Source organism: Myxine glutinosa, chromosome 3, assembly GCF_964187855.1.
Source record: "Myxine glutinosa chromosome 3, kmMyxGlut1.1, whole genome shotgun sequence".
In the NCBI taxonomy this organism is placed as follows: domain Eukaryota; kingdom Metazoa; phylum Chordata; class Myxini; order Myxiniformes; family Myxinidae; genus Myxine; species Myxine glutinosa.
In genome coordinates this window covers 182,168,529-182,196,211 of record NC_136263.1, presented here as the reverse complement: position 1 = coordinate 182,196,211, position 27,683 = coordinate 182,168,529, and the positions used below count along the sequence as shown (strand labels likewise).

The 27,683-nt window shown below is 42.3% G+C and overlaps 1 protein-coding gene across 5 annotated transcripts in view; it reads left to right on the top strand.

Annotated features, from left to right (window-relative positions):
• LOC137423008 (axin-1-like) overlaps positions 1 to 27,683 on the top strand; it is a 96,882-nt gene that overhangs the window by 42,724 nt on the left and 26,475 nt on the right. For all 5 annotated transcript variants that reach the window (XM_078774802.1, XM_068109756.2, XM_078774800.1 and 2 more), the window contains one exon: positions 8,140 to 8,215. In XM_078774802.1, coding sequence (XP_078630928.1) covers positions 8,140 to 8,215 — 76 coding nt within the window. The remainder of the gene's footprint in view (positions 1 to 8,139; positions 8,216 to 27,683) is intronic.

The window sequence follows — 27,683 nt, the reverse complement described above, 5'->3', positions numbered from 1 at the left end:
TGACCTCCCTTTAGTAAATCCGGGTTGACTACCGTTAATTATTTTGGGTTTATTTAAATGGTTCCTCATCCAAAATCCCTAATTAACGTCTCCAACACCTTCCACACAATTGAAGTCAAACTAGCACGTCCATACAGGGCGATCACACGAAACCTTGACATTTTACAATAGGCCCAACTTCTGAGTGGGCTAATATAAGTTGAAGTGGTTTTCTGCATTTTTGTTAAGCAACTCCAAATGTTCATCGCAGGAGAAGATCATTGATGCCGTTGCAAGTGTCGACTCAAGCATGCTCGAGCGAACCTGGCAAAGCTAGACCATCTTCTTGATATTCTCCGGCTAACAAAGGGGGCGCTCATATCGAGGAGGAATCATGACAACGAGTGAAAATAAGCTTTTTCAGATGCTCTTTTGAATAAAGCAAACCCCATCAGATATGTGTTTTCATTCAGTATTCCCATTGATTCGAAGTTGTAAAGGTTCCAGGTGATCACCCTGCACTTCCCCAATTCCTCTCTGCATCCTTTATTAAATAATGGTGCTGTCCTGAAATCTTCTGGTACCTGTCGCAACTCCAAAGAGCTGTTAAAGTTATACACGAATGCTACGCTTCTCCGCTCTGCCCCCTCTTTCACTACTCTTGGGTGCATATTCGTTTTCCCCAGAGCGCTATCTTCCCTTAGCTTTCCTGGATGTTTCTTTACCTCCTCCACTCTTACTCGGATCTCTTCGAGTACCCGTTGCTCACCACCGAGATAGATACTCCCACTCACAGCCACCCCGTCCTTCCCATCACTAATCCAGTTTCCAATCCAGTTAGCTACCTGACTCACCACTCCAAAATCCGAAAAACAGTTCAATAATAACTGTGTGCCATCTCACTTTCATGAACAACTAATATTCCTGCGCTCTTCCTTACTAAGGCCACACTTGTCTTAACCTATTCCTTACCCCCAATTTATTTCAAAATTCCTTGTTGTTATATTGAATATTTTAGGCCATATCCTTTTCGTATTCTCTTTTGACTTGCTGAGTTATTTTCTTAACTCTCCTCTGTTTACTCCTCTACTGATATCAGCCTGACTCCAGTCCTGTTATTTTATACTTGATACATATCTTCTGCCTATCGTTAGGCAGAAGCTTACTTCTGCCTACTCCTTACCTACCTCCTCAACCACCCTTGTTTTTCCCTGCCTCTACCTTTACACCTCGTGAAATGTACTTACTCTGCACTCTCCACATTTGCTCCTTGAAGGTTTCTCTGATGCTGATTGTCCTGGTGTTGGCTTAACAGTTAAGGTGGCTGGCTTAAGATCTTAGGGTCTTGAGTTTGAGCCCCTGTCGTGTCGATGAAATAACACCAGGTTGGCTAACTCAGCCTGTCATCCTTCTGAGGTCGGCAAAATGGGTACCCGATTTCTGGAAACAGGGGTATGCATCAGCGGCACAGCTGTGCTTCCAGAAAATGATGCAACCAGCAGCCACAGGCTGCATAGGAAACAACAACCTAGCTCTCTTCTGATGTCATGCCCTCAACGTTTGCCTTCCTGCAATCTTATAGCCTTACTATCTCATGGAACTCTCACCTGAGCTCTCACTCTTAACAGAATCCTTGCACACACTGTGTTATGGTCCCTTGATCCTAAATGCTCCCGTACCTCAACCTCCTCCACCATATATTGGGGTCATTACTTAAAAGGGGGTCTAACACTGCACTCCCCTTCATAGGTCTATCGACAAACCTAACCAAACCTAGGAAATGGGATAAAAAGCAATCCTGGACTAGATCTGTGAAAACCTCATCTACTCTGCCCTTTCCCTGTTCCCGCGGACACAATCGATCTATCAATAGTTATAAACAATCTAATTTCTGAATTATTAGCCCCGCCTGAGGAGAGGGTATTGCATTTGAGTCCGTTGGTTTGTTTGTTTGTCTGTTTGTTTGTCCGCACAGAAGAAATATGATTTTCTCTACAACCGTTGGCCGATTGACAGGAAATTTTCACCATAACTGCAACTCCACCTGTATAATTTTTAAATTATAATTATGACGTCATACGTCGCGTGGTATGGCCGTCATCTTGGAAAAACCGAAAATTTTGAAACCTATATATCTCCGAAAGCGCTGCATAGAAAAAATTGAGACATGGCTCATTGTAAAGAACTCTCCATGGGGAATAAAATAAGTTAATGATGATGTCATAGGTACCTCCACTATGACGTCATAATTCGACAAGTACAAAACCTCATCCGGTCAAGATGAAATTTCTTGAGTGTCATCTAGGGATAAATTGGTGGAGAAAAATAAATAATGATGACGTCAACGGTCACTATATATATTTTTTTAACACAAAAGTCTTAAAAACCACTGAAACATATCCTGGCGAGGGTCTGCAATCTCCGAATGCTCTTTCTTCTTGCCATATCCGTTTTTAATTTGAAAAGTGTTTCAAATTTGAAAAGGAGTTTGAAAAAGATTTCTATTTCAAAACTGCACACTAAATAAGTGAGTCACATGATGCAGGACCAAGGTTGGAGCAGGACCAAGGTTTGACTAATTGGAAATCACATCACTGCCTTTGAAAATTCCGATTTATAGTTTAGAGATTATTCTTTTCTTTTCTTTTTCTTCTTCTTTTTTTTCTTCTTTTTTTGTATACTGAATCGAGGCTCGTGAAAGAGCTAACATTTACTTCACAAACAAATCAACCAGACAAACAAAATATATAAAAAGAGGGAGCGGAAGACAAGATGGGGAGAGAAGGGGAAGCACACAAACACAACATTTGAGAGCAGGGAGATGTGTGGAAGGGAGAGGGCTTGGGGGGAGGAGGCGTGGGAAGGTAGGGGGGGAGGGGGGGACTAAAGTAAAGACTAAAGTATTGACTAAAGTGCTATTTTTATATGGAAGCCAGTACACTCTTGTCAGAACTTCGGGGCAAATCATAACGACTTGAGAAACGTTTCAACAATAGAACCACTTGGATGGGTCGCTATACTCCATCGGTACTCCATCGCAGACAAGTTTTATTAAACCATTTGGGTCTTTTCACTATAATTATGTTAGAGTTTCTTTAGATGGTAGTTGAGTGATGATCTGAATTTTGCTTGGCATCATCATGTCATCATCATCATGTCATCATCATCATGTCATCATCCTAAAAATAAAAAATGCTTATTTTGTCTTCTTCTTTTCCTAGATATTCCTTTCTTTTCTTGATCTGCTTTTCTCTTTTTTTTTCTTTCCTTTCCAATGAGATATAGTGTTAAGATTTATTGTAATTTGAAAAGCGACATTACTCTCAAGCTTTTGCATATGATGTCCTTGTTTTCAGTATACAGTCATACTTATGACTGCTCATGTTGATGACATTATTAGCCCGTCCCTTGCACAGCATGAGATGGACCGTAACTTTTTTACCATTTGAGTTTTGTCATCAAATTTTCACAAAAGGTTTATTATGATAATACGGAGAAGGCAAATTACTAATTTGGTCAAAAGGTCAAAAGGTGAAATGTCAGCGTCACATAAAATCATTAATTTTGACCCAATTGACCTGAAATTTAAATTTACCATTTGAGTTTTGTCATCAAATTTTCAACAACGATTTATTATGATATTAATATGGAGAAGACAAATTAATAATTTGGTCAAAAGGTCAAAGGTCAGCATCGTATAAAATCGTCAATTTTTAATCTGGTTGACCTGAAATTATAAGAATTTGCATATTGGGTCATAGAATTGGTTCACAAATCAAAAGCTAGAAGCTGATTATTTTTTAGATCAAAAGCACAAAGGTCAAGGTTGTGTAAAATCATAAATTTTCTATTTTTATTGTGTAAATTATGTTGTGTAAAATCATATGTCTGTCTGTTTGTCTGTCTGTTTGTCTGTCTGTGAACAAGATATCTCAACAAATTATGGATGGATTCGGACTAAATTTGGTGGAGATGTAGTGTATCTGACAAGACAAAATGATTATATTTTGGTGAAGATCCGGATCCGGATCCTGCTAGTATAATTTTTTAAGTGATTCTTCACCATTGGGAGATAGGGCCAAAAAACGATACATAGCAGGATATCTCAAAAAGTTATGGACGGATTTGGACGAAATTTGGTGGAGAGGTTGGGTGTGTGACAAGGATTAATCTATTCGATTTTTGTGAAGATCTGAATATGGATTCGGATGTGAGAATTATTTAATTTTTTAAGTGATTCTTCACCATTGGGAGACAGGGCCAAAAAACTATACATAGCAGGATATCTCAAAACGTTATTGACGGATTTTGACGAAACCTGTTGGACAGGTTGTGTGTGTGACAAGGATTAATCTATTCGATTTTTGTGAAGATCTGAATATGGATTCGGATGTGAGAATTATTTAATTTTTTAAGTGATTCTTCACCATTGGGAGATCGGGCCAAAAACGATACATAGCAGGATATCTCAAAACGTTATTGACGGATTTTGACGAAACCTGTTGGACAGGTTGTGTGTGTGACAAGGATTAATCTATTCGATTTTGGTGAAGATCTGAATATGGATTCGGATGTGAGAATTATTTAATTCTTAAGTGATTCTTCACCATTGAGAGATCAGGAGAAAAGTGATATATATAACATGATATTTAAAAAAGTTATGGAGGAGTTATGACTAAACTAGGTGAATGAGTTGGTTCGGTGACAAGAACAAGTCGATTAGATTTTGTTTCAGGTCCGAATCCAGATCCGACCTATCAGTGGATACAAAATGTAAACTGTTCAGCCTGGCGGAGGTGTCGGTCTACCGAGTGCGTTTCTAGTTTGTTTTTTTTAACTCTTTTCGTTATTTTGTGCAAACGGAAGAAGAAGAAGACTTCTAAATACAAATGGATGTGGACAGGCTTTGCATTTTCAGATGCTTTCAGGTTTATATTTGTAATGTGTATGGAAATAAAACCATCAAATATCCTCGGACTGTTTTCAGTCCATTTTTTAGCCGCGTCGCAGACGCTGCTCATAGAGTGCCCTCTGCTGTTGTTGTGGTTCTTCTTCTTCTTCTTGTTCTTCTTGTTCTTGCAGAGAAGACAAAACCTCAAAGCTCCACCCATTCTGGGAACCATAGCTCCACCCATTCTGGGAGAGCCTTCATATAAACAAATATCCACCATTTTATTAACTCGCATAGCTTTGAGGCCTGTTTTGTAGGCCCATGGTGTCTTCCTCTCTCACACAGTTTTATTTCAAATCAAATTCGATATATCATTTCATTTTTCACAGTCGCTAACATAGTTTTAGACTCGGTTGAAAAAAAACGGGAAGAAAATCCGATGAAAGTTGCCCTTTATAGAACGAAATGAATTCTCAAAGGCCTGTAACTTCAAGTCCATTGAGATATATATTTTTTAAATCGCGGCATGTTCAGTCATACACCGCCCGAAATAAGAGACGGGAAAATGCCGAGATATATATATATTTTGTTTAAATCGCGGCATGTTCAGTCATACACCGCCCGAAATAAGAGACGGGAAAATGCCGAGATATATATATTTTGTTTAAATCGCGGCATGGTCAGTCATACGAATAACCGAATACGAATACGAATACGAATAACGAATACGAATAACACGAATAACCCGAAATAACAGACGGGAAAATGCCGAGATATATTTTCACTTTGCACAAAAATAACATCAAGTAATCGAATTAATAGGAATGTCCTGTGCCTATAACATCGACGTTATAGGCACAGCTGCATCTAGGCATTGTGTAACATCGACGCGGCTTTTGTTTTAATTAAAACTTTTTGTCCTTGTTTTTTTTAAATTTGTTCTTTGTTCAGTTTGTTTTGAAAGAAAGATTTTAATTTGTTCAGTGTGCCGGAGATAACTCGCATGCACTTCACGAAAAAACACCATGGGATCTTTAGTTCCAGTGCTGGCAGGAACGTCCTCTGCTTTAACGTCCTTTCCATTGACTGCGCACATACCTTGATGCCTCCCCCTACCTGCAAAACACCAGGGTGACGATTTATAGGTAGGCCAAAATTCTAACCCAGGATCGACAGCTCTAAGTAATAAAATAATTAAGTGCACGTGTGTCTAAACTGTCCTCCCAGCCCTTCGCTTTTCATCGAGTTACTCGAATATAATGAATTGCGTTTTTCTTGATTCAGGCCTTGCGAGTGATAATGTTTTGAAGAATAACACGATATGGTTGGCCTATTGATCCGCCATTTCATGAGCCTGTGTAAATAAATACACAGCTGGCCTGAAAGGTGCAGCATCGTGGGTCGCCTGGATAAACATTGTACGGAGCAACATTGCATGGCCGAATGAAGGCAAAATGTGCTACATTGTGGTGAAGGTGGTGGTGATGCTTTTTACCTCCGACACCAAAGGTGGGTAGAGGTTATATTTTCACCCCTGTCTGTTTGTTTGTTTGTTTGTTTGTTTGTGAACAAAATATCTCAAAAAGCTGTGGACGGATTCGGACGAAATTTGGCAGAGATGTAGCGTATGTGACAAGGACGAAATGATTAGATGTTGGTGAAGATCCGGATTCGGATCCGGCTAGTAGAAATTTTTAAGTGATTCTTCACCATTGGGAGATAGGGCCAAAAACGATACATAGCAGGATATCTCAAAAAGTTATAGACAGATTTGGACGAAACTTGGTGGACCGGTTGGGTTTCTGACAAGGACGATTCGATTCTATTTTGGTGAAGATCTGAATATGGATTCGGATATGAGAATTATTTGATTTCTTAAATGATTCTTCACCATTGGGAGATAGGGCCAATAAAGATACATAGCAGGATATCTCAAAAAGTTGTGGATGGATTTGGACGAAACTTGGTGGACCGGTTGGGTCTCTGACAAGGACGATTCGATTCGATTTTGGTGGAGATCTGAATATGGATTCGGATATGAGAATTATTTAATTTCTTCAGTGATTCTTCACCATTGGGAGATAGGGCCAAGAAAGATACATAGCAGGATATCTCAAAAAGTTAAGGATGGATTTGGACGAAACCTGGTGGACCGGTTGGGTGTCCGACAAGGACGATTCGATTCGATTTTGGGGAAGATCTGAGTGTGGATTCGGATATGAGAATTATTTAATTTTTAATGATTCTTCACCATTGAGTGATATGGCCAACCAGGTGGAGGTATGCTCTCTACTGAGGGCCGTTCTACTTTAATTGTGAGTTTACCTCTTTGGTTTTTTTTGTTGTTTTTTTTGCTAAAATTAGGAAAAATACACGAGTCTTTGACATTGCTGGTCTTGTCGTCCTTGGGGAGAGGGTGGGGTGGTGGGGGTAAGAGGAAAACAAGAACATCTTCAATTGCCCTCACCACCAAAGGTAGATGGAGGTTACGTTTTCACCCCGTTTGTTTGTCTGTCTGTCTTGTCTGTGAGCAGGATATTCAAAACCTTTTGGAAGGTTTTGGACGAAACTTGGTGGACAGGTTAGGTATGTGACAAGGACGAAATGGTTCTATTTTGGTGAAGATCTGAATCCAGATCCGGATACTAGAACTTTTTACAGTGATTCTTCACCATTAAGTGATGGAGCCAAAAACGATACATAGCAGGATATCTCAAAAAAAAAATTATCGATGGATTCGGATGAAACTTGGTGGACAGGTTGGGTTGGCGACAAGAACAGGCCAATTCAATTTTGGAGAACATCCGGATCCAGATCAAGCCTATCAGTGGGATTTAAAATATAAACGGTTCAGCCTGGCGGAAGTATGCGCTCTACCGAGTTCCGTTCTAGTTTCACATGTTTTCTTTCGTAAATGGAAATGTACGCAGGGATGATTGTACATATAACCAGGAGTATCCCGTTGAAATTTGCAGGAATGCAGTTCGTTCACAGTGTTATATTTTTTCCCCCTCTCCTATAATTGTGTTCCACCTGCTGCGTGTACAATGATTCATTTTAAATTGTGGATTTGTCGAGGTTTGTTTTCAATTCCTGTCCTACTCGCATGCTTGGATTGTCAGCAGGGAGATGTCAAAATGCTTAATCAAAAGCGATGATTTTTATTATTCTCTCCGATTTGCAGAAATTTTCACTTTTATAATCTGCACGAAGAGGGAATTTTTTCATCGGTGTCTAACTGTAAACCAATGTCACCTGGCCGTGTGCAGGAACTCTACTTCTCAAGATGCGAAGGAGAAGCTACCACGTTGGTCGGCTGGACTCTCGAAGATGGCGAGGAGCTTGGTAAGATGGCAATGCCCCCTCGCATCGTTTATTTGGAACCTCGTTTGTTAAGGAACTTCATCAAACTGAACCCGTAACATGAATTGATCCCTGATTTCTGATACATGACCCACAGCACTCTTTCAGTCATGTATGTTGGCACATGCAAAGTGTGTGTCGCCATTACGGGATCTCGTCTTCTGAGAGATACAATCTCGTTCTTCCTGGTGAGATGTTCTCGCTGAAAAGATTCTCAGCTTCTCTTTCTCCTTTAATTAATTGATTTATATAAATGGAGACTTGTAATACAACTACATGGAGAACTGAAATGAAGTAAGACGTTAAATAAGCAACTGGGAATTGCATGCGGTCAGGCCACATGTACCACTGCCAACTAAAATATTCACAAATATTGTTGTAACACTAGGGAAAAGGCAGCAACAAAACAGAGTATATAAATAGGAAGATCAAATGAAACTGGATTTGTACTGCCAAGAAAGAGAAGAAACAAAAACAAAAAAAAGGCTTCAAGGAAGTGGAGATGCACAAGGGAAATTGTGCAAATCCAGCATCCCGAGAGCAACACAAGAGGACCACTACCAGGGTGGTGTGCGGTGATGACCGTTGTGGTATGTGGTTCCTGGTCCCACAATAGTGAAGGGGTTTCGTGCTATATTCCTGCAAATGTATTCCAGGCAGACCTCGGTTGCACAGAAGCTTCAGAAGATACCTGTGACAGTGTCTGAAGGTACAGGGAGCACAATGGGCTCCAAAACAATGTTAATTTGGAATGAAGCCACAACACCATGATGTCCTTCGTGGTGGAAAAAAAAACAACAAAAAAAACACATAACCCCTACACTGAATATGAATGAATGAATGATCGTTTTAAGCCACTTTTCCCTGCTAGAGTGGGCGATAGCTTTGCAGACCCCATGACAATCATGGTTCCCTGTTTGAGGGAATGTTTTTATGGCCGGATGCCCTTCCTGACACCAACCCTTAGTCGCCTCTTACGATGCGCAGGGATATGGTGTACCTATTCTAAACCGGGGTACACACCTGGATCATTCATCCCAGCAAGCTGGTACTCAATTTGCCGACCTCGGAAGGATGACAGGCTGAGTCAACCCCCCTGGCGTTAAATCAGTGATCGACCGGGATTCAAACTCAGGATCCTAGGATCCCAAGCCTGCACCCTAACGGCTAAGCCAACACCCGACACTGAACCACCTTTGGAGGCCATTTTTCCCCCACAAAGCAGGGGTTGGCTTTTGTCGGGCACCATGGTCCCCTTTTTGAAGCAATGTTTTATGGCCGGATGCCCTTCCTGCCACCAACCCTGTTAGTCGCCTCTTGCGACACACAGGGAATTACCAGTGAGCTGGTACTCAATTTGCGGACCTCGGAAGGATGACAGGCTGAGTCAACCCCCCTGGCGTTAATTCGGCGATCGACCAGGATTCGAACTCGGGATCCTAGGATCCCAAGACTGCTCCCTAGCTGCTAAGCCAACACCCTACGCTATCGTCTCCAAATAAATAGCGGTCACTCTTTCGGCAGGTGACGTGTGATGTTATAGCAGTAAGTAGATGTTGAAAACGCCGGTGCGGTATCACTGAGCTCTCGTCACACATTCCTTCTGTCACTACTTGACAAGCGTCCTTAGTTTTGCAGCCATCAAGGGACAACGTATCGACAACCATTTTTGACATTTTTAAAGAGAGAGTGCATTATTTCGCTTGAAACTCTTTCGACACGCCATGTTGCATTAAACAACATACATATCGGACGTCTAACCTTCTATCTATCTATAATTCCAGCAATCTCTGTGTGTCTGTCTGTGTGTCTGTGACCGCTGTTTCTCGACAACCACGGGTCCGATATACTTGAAACTTGCCAGGTATATTGCTGGGGACCCGAGGATGTGCCTTTTCAAGGTTTGAAATTAATCGGACAAGTACCTACCGAGCTATGTCCAAAAAACGCTTCAACCAATCAGAGAGCAGCGAGCTATCACGTGTGCCGAACCGTTAATGCAATGCAAGCGTTAATGCGTTAATGCAAGGCTTTTCTTTTTTTCCCTCTTCTCTTTCTACTTTTCCTTGCGATTAAATTGCAAACAGCCAAAATACGTTGGCGCTAATTGAATAATTGGCCATTAACACTAAAATAATCGTAACTGCGATATGCCAACTTCCGGACAGTGCAGCCTTCCATGTTGTTGTTGTTTGCAGCAGCTGTTTGCAGCAAGGCAAGGCTTTTCAACTATGTTGCCGTTAAACTATGTTTTAAAACGAATTCAAACTGCGATTAAATTAAAACGATTCATCCTAACTGCGATTTGCGAACTTCCGGACAGTGACGACTTATCTTCCGGCAGCCAATCACAGAACGCTCTGTTGCGTAGGCGTGGCCGATGTGAGACGAGCGGAGCTGAGCGCGTTACGAGCTGACCGCCATTACGGTACGTAATTCGATTTCTTATGCGCATTATTTCTCCCAATTCAGTCAGAGCGAAGGGCGGAAGCGAAGAGCGTTGCTTTTTTTGTTTACGGGCGTACGGGCGGGGTAGAGCGTACGGGTAGCGTTTTTTTTTTTTTTTGGCCACGGAACGGGCACCCACGTACGGGCAATGCCCTAGTATATATAAAGTAGAGTTGGCCTCTATCTATGATCTCTAAGATCTCGAGAACCCGTGGACGGATTTGCGAGCGGAAAGTACTGTTCGACTCGGGATGGTCCCAGGAATGTCACGGAGACATAAACATTTAAAAAATTTCGGGTTTTAAAATTAGCGTATTATTAGCACTAGCAGAAGAGAGAGGGATTCGAAGGGAGGGAGCGCAGCGCTTCTAGCGCTTCTGACTACAGCACACCTTAAAATTAAAAAAACTTCGGGTCTACAATCTCTAAGATCTCGAGAACCCGTGGACGGATTTGCGAGCGGAAAGTACTGTTCGACTCGGGATGGTCCCAGGAATGTCACGGAGACATAAACATTTAAAAAATTTCGGGTTTTAAAATTAGCGTTCCCCTCCCCTCCTCTTCCCCCTCCCCTCCTCCTCCCACTCCCGTGCAAAGCCGGGTACCTCTGCTAGTTTCAAATAATAAAAACTTTTGGGATTTTTAAATACCTTTTTCTTCTTCTTTTTCTCCTATTAATATATCTTGTTACAAACAGTTTTTGAGAATGGAAAATGCGCAGCGAGATTGAAAACCTTGGATCAGACACCAACCAATTCCATGTTTTCGGACATAATTGAAACCATTGTCCGGTTAAAGACTGGATATTCCAGTTGAATGTGCAAAAGCAACTTTTTCCTATGAGCTCGTTTCCATCCATTCTGTGCCATCACTTTAAGGTGGTGTGGTCCTCCAATAACATTATATTTGCTAGGTAAGGCTGAGTACAAAGACTGGGTTGCCATGCCGCTTGTCTTCGGGATCGGGACAATGATTTGTAATATATTCAGGGTGTCGGTGATACAGGCTGCGGACGATATGGAAGGTGGGGGGCTGCGGACGATATGGAAGGTGGGGGGCTGCGGTTGAGAAAAGCATTCCCTTATTTAAGAGGGGCTCATTTTGGGAATGTCTTCGGCGACTGTCTGGGTCTTCAGTGACCTCTGTTGACACGTTTTATCGTTTGTTTTAAAACCATTTTCTTATATTCATTTCTCACACGAAAGCTGGTTGAAAATTAATTTTTTTTTTTTTAATCGATTCCTTGTTTCTTTCTTTATTTACCATTGAGCTTCAGTGCGTCTGTCCAGGCCATGATATTCTTACTCATTGAGTTTTGTCATCAAATCTTCAACAAACCTTTATTACGAGAAAATGGAGAACACAATTTTTTAAAATGTATAATTTTTTTTGAACGGTTGTTTTCGTGAAGTTTCATTTGAGTACAAAAGGCTTTACATTTTGATATGCTTTCGAGTTATTATTATTGTTACTAGTGTGACTTGGCGCGTTCCGCACGCCTCACCACACGTTGTTTCGGAGGGATAGGCATTTTGACCATTTTTGGGTCTTTTGGGTCTTTTGGGTCTTTTGGGTCTTCCAGATGTTTTGGGTGTTCGGGGTGTTTTGGGTCTTCGGGGTGTTTTGGGTCTTCAGGGTGTTTTGGGTCTTTGGGGTATTTTGGGTCTTCGGGGTCTTTTGGCTCTTTAAGGGTATTTTGGGTCTTCAGAGGTCTTGGCGGTCTTAAGGGTCTTGGCGGAATTAAAGGGTCGTCAAAGGTCTGAGGGGCTCAGCAGTCTAAACGTAATTAAGAGGGTGTTCATTTTATTTGAAGAAGAAGACGTTTTCGTCGCATATAAACATAACGACATCTTACTATAATCCGTCTGTCTGTCTGTCTGTCTGTCTGTCTGTCTGTACGAAGGTACCGTAAAAACTTCTGTACCGATCTCAACGATATTTTGGGTGGATAATCCTGGGATCTCCAGGAGTAAAATAGGCTATTTAGTTTTCCCAATTTCAGCTTTAGTCTCCAGCATTCTCAGGTTTGGACTCCCGCATAACATTCGCGTACGCATAACTTTCATTGTTCTCATTGTGACGATATTGCTTTCCCCGGTGCCGCACAAACGGCTATACCGATCACTGCACAGCTGCACCGATCGAACTCGGTGACCTCGGACAAAGACCTTTTATAAGGACACGGGTTGAATCCCTGCTTGAGAGAATTCCAACCCATTTCAACTGAAGGAAACACGTATCGGGAGTACATACGACATAGCGATTGTGAACACGATTATCGATCACGATTCACGATCACGATCATCACGATGACAGTGTATCGATCACTGTGGGACATTTAGTGAATTATAGGAAGATACTGTTTAGATTTTGATGATTTGCGTGTGATATGTAACCTATGTTTATATGAATCTTTTAAAATAAAAAAAGCCTTCAATTTCTGATATTTTACCTTTTCATTTGGGCCACCAAATTGAAGCCCCGCCTATAGGGCGGGTACCGTTGCTAGTAACCATAATATACGTTTGCTCTATTATAATAGGATTATTAGTCCTCTTCCAATTTCACCAGAGGGGACTATAGGTTTGCTCTCCGTCTGTCCGTCCCACCTGTGGTTTTCCAGACTTTACGCCCTTGCCCTTTAACATATTCAACTGAAACATGGTACATTGCTTTACGATGGTAAGTTACAGAACAAGTTCAAGTTTCCGGGTGTTTCGTCAATTTTTCACAGAGTTGTGCCCTTTTTGGACTTTTTGGTGCAAATATCATACCGGTAGGGGACATGTATTGCAAAGCAATTCTCCTTCTTGCTATTATTATTGTGCTTCGGGGCCATACACAAAATCCATGACTTTTTGGAACTTTATTGACATTCCGCCTCCCCCTGTGACCCTCGGTGATGCTTTTCCTGACCCCCAACCTAAAAAAACACATGACTCTGTGAATGAGAGCAATGCCACCTTTTTATTTTCGATCTGCCTCCATTCTGAAAGTTATTTTATTATCCATGGAATCCAACAGCTCATTCAATGATTTATTATTGCCCTTCAGCTCCCTCCAAATCTTACAAACTCCGAGCTGAACTTCCTGCTTTCTCCTTTTAGGAAATGCCCTCTCTTAGCCTCGATTCCATGATTTCAACAGTCCCTCTTCCAATTTTGAATGACAAAAGTAAGAGCAAAGTCATTCTAAATTGACACGTCGTGTCGTGGTGAAGGGAATTCCAAGATGGTTGTGCCCATCAGGATGAAGATGGCGCCACGTGACAGTGGCTCCAACGCCATCCTCCCCCCTGTGAACCGCTGAAGAAACACCCCCACAACCGCCATATAAATCGTCATGTATTTTCTGTACGGCCCCTTAACTTAAATTCGATTTGATTAATGATTCGTCATGGATTTTTTTTTAAAATATCAATTCGGAATCTGGATGTTGGATGGACAATAGATCTAAACTGGATAGATCGGGCCCACCCACTCCCAAACTCATAACGCCTGTTCTGTGGTGATAACTCATCTACTTGCTCACAAAAGACACCATGGGATCTTGAACGTCCATCAACGGCCAATCCTGCATAACCTACAACTGATGGATGCCACACACGTCGATGTCTCGCCCTGCATGATAAACACCAGGATGGCCGATATACCTGGAACAAGATTCCAACCCAAGACGGATAGCTCAAGAGCGAATGTGCATACCTCTACGAGCTGTTCTGCCAGGCCAGAAACTTGTTCAATAAAACCTTATTTGATAAATAAAATCTTTCCAGTTGCGTCACTGATTGCATCGTTTTTTTTTTTTTCTGAAGCTTTCGTCTTTGTGGACGGATTTGGTTTTTCATCTCACGGCTTGTAATGCAAATCCTCCTTAACATTTAGAAAAAATAAACATACAAACTCAGATGTAAACAGAGGCAGTTGACGGCTTTCTGAACTTTCAATCTTCAGGAGGAACTTTTCTGTGGGTGTTGTTGCTTGTTAAAAACCCTTTTTTTTCGCTCAAGCACATCGCTAGATTTAAATTGGACGTGTTTCAGTAGAGGTCTTTGGGACTCTAAAAATGAAAGAGATGTTGTTTTTGAAACAACTTGCTTGGAATTGCATTTCTCACCGAGCATGCGTTTTTCCTACACACTTCTGAGGCGTGGTCTTCAATGGAGTTTTTGAAATTCTTGACAGACATTTTCCTTCCTTTCTCAAAGGCGTGCTGAGCTTCGATGCCTCTTTGATCTGCTCAAAAACTCCCTCGGCGCTCACTATGTTACCGGCCTAACAGCAAGGCACAAAACTAGCTCTTCCACATCGCGTTTTGTTCGCCTCTGACGAAGCCACTGCGAGGCCGCTCGCTTTGATTTTGACCCGCCGAATGAGGGAGGCCCACGTGAAGTGCCCGATTTCCTGCCGTGCTTTTCTATCCGTCTTTTCTCTTGCTTTTCACCAGTTGCCATTTCCATAGAGTAGGCCGCCTGGCCAGATGGTTCCAAGTAAAGGTTTTGTATTGCGTCTCGGTCCCTTTTCAAACGTCGGCAAACTTTGAGAGGGAGATGTATTCTCCGGTCTCTAGCAAAATGTAAATTATCCTCTGCTTCAGATTATCTTGAGCTGCTTCTTTCATGTGACGTTCCTCGTGCTTTTTGCCAGTAATCCTCACTTGGCTTTGTTACTGAAACTAATTTTCCTGGCACAAGCCATAGGAATTGTTTGTCCAGGTTCCAGAAGTCCGTCTACAGCTCAACACACCTTGTTGACGAACCTGTAGTGAGCGAGTGAGAAAAGTCATTTTCGAGACGTCTTTTGCACATAGATATTGTACTTTGTACAATAGCGCATGTTTTTTTTTTTTCCAACCTTTTGTGTCTGTCGAGCTTTTGAAGCCTACGCTATAGCTCGGGCACAGGATGTTCTGTGCAGGAAGTTTGACCCCAAACCTGACCCAGACAGGAATTCTGATTTCCCCCCCCCAACACCCCCACCCCTCCCAGATTTCAGACACACAGCTTGTGCCTTGTGAAAAATGTTGTTTGACGTTGTCATGTCTGAAAGCAGGCTAGAGGAACAGTAACGTGTCTTTCAATGAGCGGAGCATTCCGGGAGTTCCACGCGCGCAGGTACCCGAGTGATCCGGGAATTGGCTTGCGGTAGAAGATTTTCCTTGACACGGTCTAAATCCTGCACATCAAAACGAAGAGGGAGGAATTAAGGAAGGAAATATTTAATAACTACGGATGTAACAAAAGGTTGCTTTGTAATCTTCTTATCCTCAGCCATCCAACATGTGAGGCAATCTTGTGAATGTTTTAACGGGCGATGAAAAATTCCAAAGCCTCTGAAGCTTGGAGATTGTTACATCAAGGTAGGTGATTAGTGCAGACACAAGACGAAATAGCTACTTATTTTGAGAAATTATATGCTTGCAAAACCGCGTCCTCATGCTCTTCTTTCCTGTTCTGGGACTTTGTGTCTTCTTGCGTAAAGAAGATTGATGGACGACAGGGGCTCAAACTTCAACGGCACAACAGGGGCTCAAACTCGGGACCCTAAGATCTCAAGCCAGCCACCTTAACCGTTGAGCCATGATAAAAGGTGCCAATGATAATCTATCTGCTCTTCGTCTTTAACATCCACATCCACCGACTAATGTCGGCAGACGGTACACCCAGCATTGGGGCTGGGATGGCACACCCTGTCTGCAAAGCACCAATCCAACAGTTTATATTCGGTTCAGGAATTGACCCAGGTGAGACAGTTCAAAAGGTAAGTGTGCTTGGCCAAAAGTAATATCATTGGCCAAAAGTAGCTCCAAGGAGAGGATGTACAAAAGCAATCCGTGCTCCCAATTCACCGCAGTTTTCCCTGCTCTGCACAGTGCACCTGGCAATCTATTTAGTTGGGAATTCATTTCATTACAGCATTTCTAAATATCAGTTGAAAAAGTAACAAGGTTGAATCCAGTCATTGTGCATCCAGGTGCAGGCATGTCTGTTCGTCATGTTGTCATCCAAAGGCATCTTTCTTTTGTTTTGTTCTTTGAACTTCAGTACATATTCTGAACATATCATTTCACCCGGGTATCAACCCAGGTCGACAAGGTATAAGGAGTTAAACAGTTGCACGGGCAGTAGAGAATTCTGTCTGTGAGGATTCATGTTGAAACATTTTGCTGCCATTAAACTTTTGGTTCCATACATCAGCATGGCTTTTGGAACCATTTGTGGAGCGCTTTCAATGGAGCCATGAGTTTCTCGGAGACGGATTAGATACGGAGTCTAAAAGTGAGAGCTGTGAAGCATTCCTGCTCCACAGGGCGCTGGACTCATGCTGTCCCAGCTTGCCAATTTACTGTGTGGGTGGTCTGAACAGAACTTGAATACATTTCCTTTAATACCCCGACCACAGCATTGTATCCTTTATATTTAAAATTTATTCTTTCGCACGATAAACCATCACGAAGAACCCAAATTGTTGATCAACTGCGCAATTTATGTTTGAACAGCAATTATGATTATGGGAATAATTTTTTTTTGCATTTTCTGTCATACTTGCAGCAAGAAAAGTGGTTTTTAAAGGTATTAAAATACTGAGCACATCAAAGTATTTAAAGTACAAACTTTCCTGACACCTGCCAATTAGCGGATTCCTGGTTTCATTTTGGCCTCAAAATTGGTTGATTTAATACAGTTGTAAACTTGAGCGCGTTATGGCTGCTAGGAGAGCTTATATGTGACACACTCGTCTTTGAGCTGTCTAGGATGGGTTGGAATCTCACCCTAGATATAAACTGTGATCCCGGTGTTTCACAGGCAGGTTATCAACGTGTGTGATTGATGTCTGACATGTCTGCTGACATTAGTTGGTGGACGGTAAAGATTGGTGGCCAGCAAAAATGTGTGAATAATTGGGGCCATTTAAGTAGTAGTAGTAGTAGTAGTAGTAGTCGTAGTCGAGTTGTGATTGTCCACAAATCGACATTTACAGAAAGAATGAAATTTTCAGAGATCTAAACTAGTTAACCTGTAGAAGTTTCTCAAATTCCAAAAAATAAATTAATCCATGCATTTTAAAGATTTTTTTCTTAACGAGTCAATACCCGCCGTCTCTCAGAGAGAGAGGATTTGTTTTCAGAAGTTGCATCGTTTCCCATCCTCAATACCTCCTCCATCCAGGGTCAGTGGTTAAACCACGTGCACCATTCCACGTGTACAGGCGAAAACCGCAAGTCGTCACCCCACACTCGCGGAGGGAGGGAGGGGGACTTCCCGAGGTAGGGGGTGGGTGGTGGGGAGAGATTTATTTAACAATGCTCATAACCTGACCCTCGGAATTATGAGCATAAATGCAATGGTTGGTGGAGGTGGGTCAAGCTGTTATCAATTCTATAAGGTACAAACATACATACATACACACAAACAGACAAATGCTGAATGTTAGTATGATCTCCACACAAGTTTCTCAAATTTGTTTCCAAATTTGTTTCAATCTCCCAAATTCATTATGTAATTTTACAATTCACATCAATAGTTTAAACTGAATTGGTCATTCCTCTAAAGTCTTAACTAAAAGATACCTTCATTATGAGTGAGTCTATACAGGGAATATTGTCCTTACCATGTTGCAAATGTCTCAATGATTTGCGATCAATCTTCACTCCGCTGCTGTTCAACAACATTAAACTGTTTTTATTTTCGTGTTTTCTCGAGTATCATAGTTTATCTATTTTCCCATCGATAAAAGCCCTATTTTGTGTAGGATTGTGTGTTCACAACATACTATAGAATGAGCCTCTTTTATTCAACCTATCATTTATTAAAGAGCAGTTGATTCAGTGCACTTGTACCTACTAGGGCATTGCCCGTACTATATCTATATCTAGAATTATATCCCCCCCCTCTATTTACATGAAATGGTTTGGTCCAAAGCGAACGGCTTGCGAGTACGGTGACAATCCCCCCCCTCTATTTACATGCAATGGTTTGGTCCAAAGCGAACGGCTTCCGGAGTTTGGTAAAGAAATCGCCATCGCGTGCACAAACGCGCAGGAAAGCGAATGAATCGCAAATTCGGTTTTATTCGTTTTAAAACATAGTTTAACGCCAACATAGTTTGCAAACGTGAAATAAATGAATACGCTCTCAAATGTGCCATCCGAGGCAGAGTGTGTCCTCCACGTTCGGCACACGCGATCGTTCGCTGCTCTCTGATTGGTTGAATCGTTTTTTGGACATAGCTCGGTAAGTAATTGTCCGATTAATATGAAACCTTGAAAAGGCACATCCTCGGGTCCCCAGCAATATACCTGGCAAGTTAAAAGTATATCGGACCCGTGGTTGTCGAGAAACAGCGGTCACAGACAAACAGACGTACAGACGTACAGAGATTACTGGAATTATAGATAGATGAGAAGATTAAGGTGTGTGTGTATGTGTATGTGTATATATGTACATATGTATGTATATTTGTATATATGTATGTATATATGTATATATGTATGTTTATATGTATATTTGTATATACAGGGTGAGCCAGAAATATGGATATTTTGAACACTCGTGTAAAGGTAATAAGAAGTTGTATTTCAAAACAAAATCTTACAAGAAAGTGAAGGACGTAACATGCCATTTATTTGTGGAAAAGAACATCTCAGAGATGCGCACCATTTCGTCTGATACATTCCTCCAATCTTGGACGCCAATTATTGTCCCCCGTCACACTGCGGAGCGAAAGGGGGACTTTGGTTTTCCCCTCCGTCCGTGTGTGCGTCCGTCCGTGCGTCCATCCGTACGTGCGTCCGTCCGTGCGGGCGTGCGTGCGTGCGTGCATAAGCGAAGGACCGAATTCGAATTTGGTGTGTGGGTGCAACCCACGTCAAAATCCAAGATGGCCGCCACCATGTATGTCTGAACCTTGTGAGCGGAATATCTTGAAAAACAAGCATTCTGAGTATTGCGCTGCAATACATGTCCCCTACCAAAGTTCAAAGTGCCCTAACTTTGTCAAAAATGATCGAATATGCAAATTTATGCACGGTTGATGCTGGTTTTCAAACTTGATCTGAGGTATGCTGAGACACGTGTGTCACACCTCGCCTCGTTGATAAGCCCGCAAGGTCGCTCCGTGGAGCGGCCTGCACGTATTGCACTGTGTGAATTATATAAATTATTACCAACTCACGGTCTGAGGTACTAGCGATTCAAGAGATATCCATTTTTTTATGGCATATTGGAGAAGCCAATGTGAGGTTTCTTCTTCCTCAGCTTGTCACAACTCTGTCAAATGCGATCGAGTTAAAAAGGTCAGAATTTGACCAAATCTGTTTTATTCGTTTGTTAATATACCTCAGATATTGACAAATCTTAAATTAGAATTTTATTTGAGGTTAAAATGACCGCGACAGGTCGTGTCCAACGATGCTTTCAGTCTGTACATGTGATAAATAATTAAATCCGCACACTTGACGCCTCTTCTTCTTCACGCAATAACAACTTCTAGCTTCCAGACCGTACATCCAATCATCTTGAAATTTTGCAAACTTGTTACTCTTCATGACGTCTACTACAGTATGAAGTTTCACGTCGATCAATAAAGCGATTCAAGAGATATCCATTTTTTTAATATTTTCGTTTAATTAACGATATCTGCCAAACCACGTGAGCTATCGCAAATTCCAAAAGGACATTTTAGTAGACTGACATGGGGAACAGATCTGTGAAGTTTCCCCTCGATTGGATCAAACATGAGGGAGGGGCTCGGTTTTAAATGTTCATGCTTAAAAACGTCATAACTCTGAAACCATGTGAAGCATGACGTCATTCTCGTTGACGTTTTTGTTCGTCAAGGGTATGCGATTCTGCCTGCAAAGTTTTGCCTCGATCTGTTCAGCCGTTGCAGAGAAAAGGGGTTTTTCGTGTTTTCACGAAAAACAATATGGCGCCCGAACCACGTGACCTGTGACGTCATAATTACCATTAAAATATTCTACAGACCGAGTCCCTCCTACGGTGAAAATTTGATCTCAATCGGTCCTATTATTGCAGAGAAAATCTTTTTTAAAAGAAATTAAAACTTAAAATGGCACTGAGTTAAGGATTATCAGAATTATCAGAATTCCCAAAGTTCAAAGTGCCATAACTTTGTCAAAAATGATCGACACGTCGTGAAGTTCGAACTTGATCTGTAACTTATCATGAGGAAACCATGTGCCAAGTTTGAAAACATTAGCATTAAGCGTTTAGAAAAAAAGTCCGGAAAACTGTTCTTTGCGCGACGGACTGACGGACTGACAGACTGACAGACTGACGGACTGACGGACGGAGGGACGGCGTGCAAACCTATAGTCCTCTCCGGTGTACACCGGTAGGGGACTAATAAGCAAAGCACCAACTTCTAATCTGGTGTGTGGGTGTATCTCGACATAAGGAAAAACGCTATTGAAAATTGGGCCGCCACGTCAAAATCCAAGATGGCCACCACCATATATATGTCTGAACCTTGTGAGTGAAATATGTTGAAAAACAAGCATTCTGAGTATTGCGCTGCAATACATGTCCCCTACCGGCAGTCTGTCGTCCGGAAAGCTGTTGGGGAAATTACCAAAGTTCAAAGTGCCATAACTTTGTCAAAAATGAGCGAAACGTCGTGAAGTTCGAACTTGATCTGTAACGTATCACGAGGAAACCATGTACCAAGATTGAAATCATTAGCATTAAGAGTTTAGAAAAAAAGTCCGGAAAACTGTTCTTTGCGTGACGGACTGACAGACTGACAGACTGACAGACGGAGGGACAGAGTGCAAACCTATAGTCCCCTTCGGTGTACACCGGTAAGGGACTAACAAGCATTCTGAGTATTGCGCTGCAATACATGTCCCCTACCGGCAGTCTGTCGTCCGGAAAACTGTTGGGGAAATTAGCAAGTGTTATTTACCCACAGGTTCTGAATCGTTCCCAATCACTAATTACCTCAGGACAAGCTCACCTGTGATTCGCACTCGGGACTTCGATTTATACACCTTGCAGACAGGTCAGCAGAAGCACGACAAAATAAGTTGTTGATAAAGAACCTTTCGAGTCGCTAAATATTAGTAATTTATTATATTTTCCGGTTCACGATCAATGATCGATGTGGATATAAATGTTGTTCGGCTTGGCTCCGCCCCTCCCGAAAGCGCGCGCTGTGTCGCGCTTTTGACGTTCGCGAGACGAGGCTGAGGGCGCGCGGTGCGGCTTGAGGAGAACTCGAGAATAAACAAGAGATATCCATTTTTAAAATATTTTCGTTTAATTAACGATATCTGCCAAACCACGTGCCCTATCACAAATTCCAAAAGGACATTTTAGTAGACTGACATGCTGAACAGATCTGTGAAGTTTCCCCTCAATTGGATCAACAATGACGGAGGAGCTCGGTTTTAAATTGCATGCTTAAAAACGTCATCACTCTGAAACCATGTGATGCATGACGTCATGCACGCTGACGTTTTTGTTTGTCATGGGTATGCGATTCTGCCTGCAAAGTTTGGCCTCGATCTGTTCAGCCGTTGCAGAGAAAAAGGGTTTTTTCGTGTTTTCACGAAAAACAATATGGCGACCGAACCACGTGACCTGTGACGTCATAATTACCATTAAAATATTCCACAGACCGAGTCCCTCCTACGGTGAAACGTTGATCTCAATCGGTCCTATTATTGCAGAGAAATTGGTTTTTAAAGGAAATTAAAACTTAAAATGGCACTGAGTTAAGGATCATCAGAATTATCAGAATTCCCAAAGTTCAAATTCCCAAAGTTCAAAGTTTCACAATTTTTTTCTTCAACCTTTAAAATCTTTATTTTCCTTTCAATTGAATTATATATTTGAACAATGTAGAACACAAATCGCCTTTTTTGGCATTCTGAAAACCTTAAGTTTAGTAGTACTTGAACAAAATATTACGCTATTTTATGCCATCTCGACCAATCAAATTTGCCGCTCTTGCTCTCAAAGGTGTAGAATGTCGAGATTTAGACAAAATGGCGGCTTGTAGGAAATATAGATTTGTGCTCGGAAAGGCAAAACAAGAGTTTAAATGACCCTTTGCATGTCGTTTTGCTCAATAGTGCGTGGGCTAAGGTGTTCTATGAACCCTCTCGTGCAACAATGATACAGTGGGGGTAAGAGTAAACGTTCAAAATTTACAGTTCACACCGAGCTTGGAAGTGCGGTAGATAACATGGAGTGAGGAAGGCTGGAGTGGTATATGTGAGCATATTCTGGAAAACCGAGACGTTCTCATTGCACGGACAGACAATGGGAGAGGCTATTCGCTGCCAGGAAAAGTAACACATTGGGTAATGGCAGGAATAATAGGATTAGGGATTTCATAATATAAAGTAAGAGTAGGTTTTGGAGCGTGCAACACAACAGAATGATCGATGGGTAGTGGGTATGGGGTATAAGCAGCCAGTGCAGCAATGGGAAAACGAATTGGATTTTGGGATCCATTCACTGGGGGATCACTTATTCTTCAAAGGAGATAATTTTAACATTGTATAGCAATTTAGGGATGCTTCAATTAGATTATAGCGTGCAGGTTTGGTCGCCCGATATAATGAAGGACATTGCTGTAAATAATGTTCGTTCAGTGCAGAGCTACCAGATGGATTCCATTGGTAGATAGGTGGCTGATGAAGAGTGGCTGATGGAAAAAGAGCTTCTTATACAGACTTGGCATTTAATATGGAATATATTTTTTTTCTTGACTTGGGTTTACTTTCTGAACTCAGTATATCAATCTGGTGAGTTTCTTTTACCCTTCGGTGATGTCTTTGTTGAAAGAACCATGTCACTGATTGTCTTTCGCAGCAAGAAGTCAATAACATGATTATATCACAGGTGCCGTGACAAAATGTAAGGACAGGTACATTTGACGATTGGCTTCACAATCGGGTATGTAAGGGTTGTTGCGTTCTGTATTAGTGGAAAACAACTGCTGCACGTCTACAAAAGTTATTGCCGCTTCCTCTGGAGATGGTCTGTCAACTTGACAATGCTGTTTGTCATGGAGTGGTGGCTTTACGAAATTCTGGCATGAAACAGCGTGCTATTGCTCGGCAGTATGGCATCACTAAAGGTCAGGTGTCAAAGATCCTGAAACGAAATGCTCAGAGGGGTGTCCCTACTCCAATACCGAGGCCAGGACGTCCATGCAGAACCACAAGGAGAGATGATCGCCAGCTGCACCGGTTAGTCTGCAATGGCCGTACCAAGTCAGCTAATCGGCTTAGGGCTGAGTGGCAGCAACTGACAAATGTGCCTGTATCCAGAAGGCTAGTCAACGAATGACTGGTTCAAGCAGGCTATCGTGCCAGGCGTCCCCTGAGAAAGCCACGCCTGACCAGACAACACAGCCAGCGCCGATTGCAGTGGGCCAGAGAACACCGTCAATGGCAGCCAGGACACTGGAATCACGTGACCTTCAGTGACGAGTCTAGATTTCTGGTCTATCGTCAATATGGCCACATCCGAGTGTGCAGACAAGTGCATGAAGCCCACAACGAAGATTGTATAGTGCCAAGAGTCCAGGCTGGAGGTGGTGGGGTGACTGTTTGGGCTGCTTTTCATTCAGGGGGCAAAACTGACCTGGTTGTTCTGAATGGAAACCTGAACCAGTTCAAGTACAGGGTCATTCTGGAAGAAACCTTGCTTCCATTTGCTCGTGCAGCCTTTCGAGGAAACTTTGTCTTCCAAGCTGACAATGCACGGCCTCATCGTGCTCGCATGATCCAACACTTTCTTGCTGACCGTGGTGTAGAGCATATGGAGTGGCCTGCCATGTCCCCGGATATGAATCCGATAGAGAACTTGTGGGCAGAATTAACGCGTCAAATCGACAACTTGGACCAGCAGCCTGCCTCTGTGCGTGAATTGCAGCAGGCTATTGTCACTGCATGGCAAGCGATTCCTGTCCAAACCTTGGCAAATCTCGTGAACAGCATGCCTCAACGTGTACGTGCTCTCCTGAATGCTCGTGGGGGTTACATGAAGTACTGAACTGTAATTTTACTGTCCGTAATCCCAGTCATAATTTAGCTTTTGTTTTTGTTGAAATTTTTTTTGGCTAATGTGCAAAATAAAGAGATACTTCTGGAAAACGTACTGAAGTTTAACACAGTATTGTCTGTGAATTGAGTTCGATATCAGTTTACATCACTTTCAAGGATCAATTTATTTGCTTCGAAATGTCAAATGTGGTTTTTGTTTCTTTTAAAGGTCACATTAACAAAATCTAGAATAATTTCAACATAATTCCAATGAACTTTTGGTTCTAAGTCATCTTGAAAAGTAAGTTCACCCCCACAAAAAAAATATTCCATATGAAATGCCAAGTCTGTATTAAAAAGGAGGTAATTACCCTGCGCTCGCGATGCGAAAAGCGAGGTTAAGCATTCATGTGCGTACGTGTGCCGTGTCTGCATTTTAAAAATTCATTTTCTCGGCAACCGTTGATCCGATTGACATGAAATTTTCACCATAGGAGCACTTCGTGTATAATATTTTAATGATTATTATGACGTAATAGGTCACGTGGTACAAGCGCCATCTTGGAAAACTTTCGCACCTCTATCTCTCTGAAACCACTCCCTGGAAAAAATTGAAACATCAGCTGGGTTTATGTTAGGGTTAGTGTTGACAACTATCCAATAAAAGTTCACATTTAGCCAGATAAATTCGCCGAATGTTCGCATCAAAGACGTATTTCCCCTAAATCATTAAGAAATGGTCCCGTGCCAGCGAAACTCGACACTGATGTTCATTGTTTTTCGATGCAGTTCCTAGGCAGTGACACATTTTCCCGTGCAGTGGGGTGAATCTCTGTTGAGGCATTTCCAACACTTTCAGCTGAATTTATCCTACATTGTCTGTAAAGAAAAAAATGAATGGCATTAACTGGACATTTTAAGCATATGAATGAAATGAACATTCCAACAGTTAGCATGTTCACGTTCAGAGAAGCAATAATTGTGATTGCCTGAACAAAGTTCACAGCCAATAAGAGTTCAACCCGAACAGTATCCGTCCGCAGGTAGAAGTGTTTGAGAATGAGGCGAACAGTGTTCCCCATGAACATGAACTTTTGTAGGCTGGCAGGAGATCTTTAGGTATGCATACTTGTCTCTGAGCTGTGTGTACCCTGCGTCCGAATCTCAAGTTTGTTCTGTATTCGGCTCATGTGGTACCTCTCAGGCGTTGGAGGGAAAGAAGGTTGAGAGGACATAGTGAGTAGGAGAGAAAATGGAAGAGACATTGGGGAAGAAACAGTGCAGCAAAATAGCTTTTGAAATTGCTATTGACTGGGGATATTATAAGATATTGTTGCGGATATGAGGATTGCATTTTTTTGATTGTGTGTATTGTATTGTGGTAAATTGTTGTGTAACATTGGTTGGATATGGCCCCTCCTGCCTCCAGAGTTGTGTAAAGGTAAAAAGGGCGTCCCGGTAGTTAATTCCATGAAACACCACATTGCAGGACCTGATAAAACCCTTGTTCAGTAGCTTATATATTATTATGTGTTTTAGAGTAAGGCCTTGTCTTCCATTAGAATAATACTCCATTGCACCGAATCAATTAAGAATAGCTCCCCTTCAATACTTCCATTTCCCAGCCAAACTCTCCATCTGCGGGTAAAGCAGTTCACAAGCGTGGGGTGCACGCCCTCTCATTTCGCTGCTATAGTGAATATGTGCTCCGTGCTCTGTTTGAACAGGAGGGGCGGGGTCGCCCGGGAGAGGCAAGCCCAGGGCGCGCCACGAAGGGCGGAGCTGTTCAGCCCCATGCCCAAATAAGGAAACAAGCCCGTGGCTCGCCACGAGGGGCGTGCCGTCGGCGCCATGCCCAAATAAGGAGACAAGCCCGTGGGATTACCATACAAGGTCACGAAACAGAGCACGGGGGAGGAGGGCGGTACCGAAACCGAGGAGGGCGTGTCAGACCCGCGCTGAAGGTTTGGACAGAAGGGTGCGACGATCGCTGGGACAAGCTACACGAGAGATACGGCAGATGAGTCCAGGTGCATAAGAGGGTCGGCAGTCCACCGGGAGAGAGTTCAGAGTAGCACCAGAGTTGCGTGAGAGATACGAAAAGCCTTTCACAAAGAGCCGCTTCAACCAGCCCCGTTTCAACCAGCCGAGTGACCCTGCCGGCGTGCGCTGTGAAGCCGAATACAAGGAGCTGCCGGCTCCTCGCTTCCCGCCCGGAGTGGACCTGCTCGCTGTGCCCTGTGATTCCACCTGCTCATCCCTCCAAACGATTCCTACCCTTCCATCCATTTGCGTACGTGAGTTTGTTCTGTTCGTGCTGTCCATGGGGATTTAATTAAGCTTGTATAAGGAATTCACTGTGTCTCTAAAAAGCTTCTGTATATTATTTTCTTATCCTTCCTTCTCCTTGGTTATTTTGAGCCTGTAAATAGTAATAAATAGTAATCGTATTTCCAAACCTTTCTTTGCCTTCGTCTTCCTTTTTCTTCACATCCGTCGTCTTTGTCTTTTCCCTATTGAGTAGCTGTGGCGCGATACGGCAAACGTCTGGGTGAATCAGGTTTAGTCGGGGAACAACTGTTCGGTCGCGGAGCCTCCGCTCGGCAAACATACCATCCTTAACCGCGTACCATAACAATTGCTGTCAGGAGCAACAAGAAAATTGGAGGTTGGGAGAGTGGGAAGTTGGTGGGTGTTACTTGAAAATGTGTGAAAAGCAGCACACCCAACCACTTTTGTGGTGAAGTCTGTGCACCTGTGGCAATATCCATTCTTTTTGTAAATGAGAGGGAATCTTCAGAGTGCACATTGTATTTTGATTTACAAAACCTTTTCCGATTATATCGGTCCCAATTGCTCTCCGATATCAGTTGCCATTTGTTAAACCGTATGCAGGAAGGTGATTATTATTATTTATTTTTTGTATACAACATCGAGGCTCATGTAAGAGCTAAAACTAATCACAAAAAAACATAAACGGACA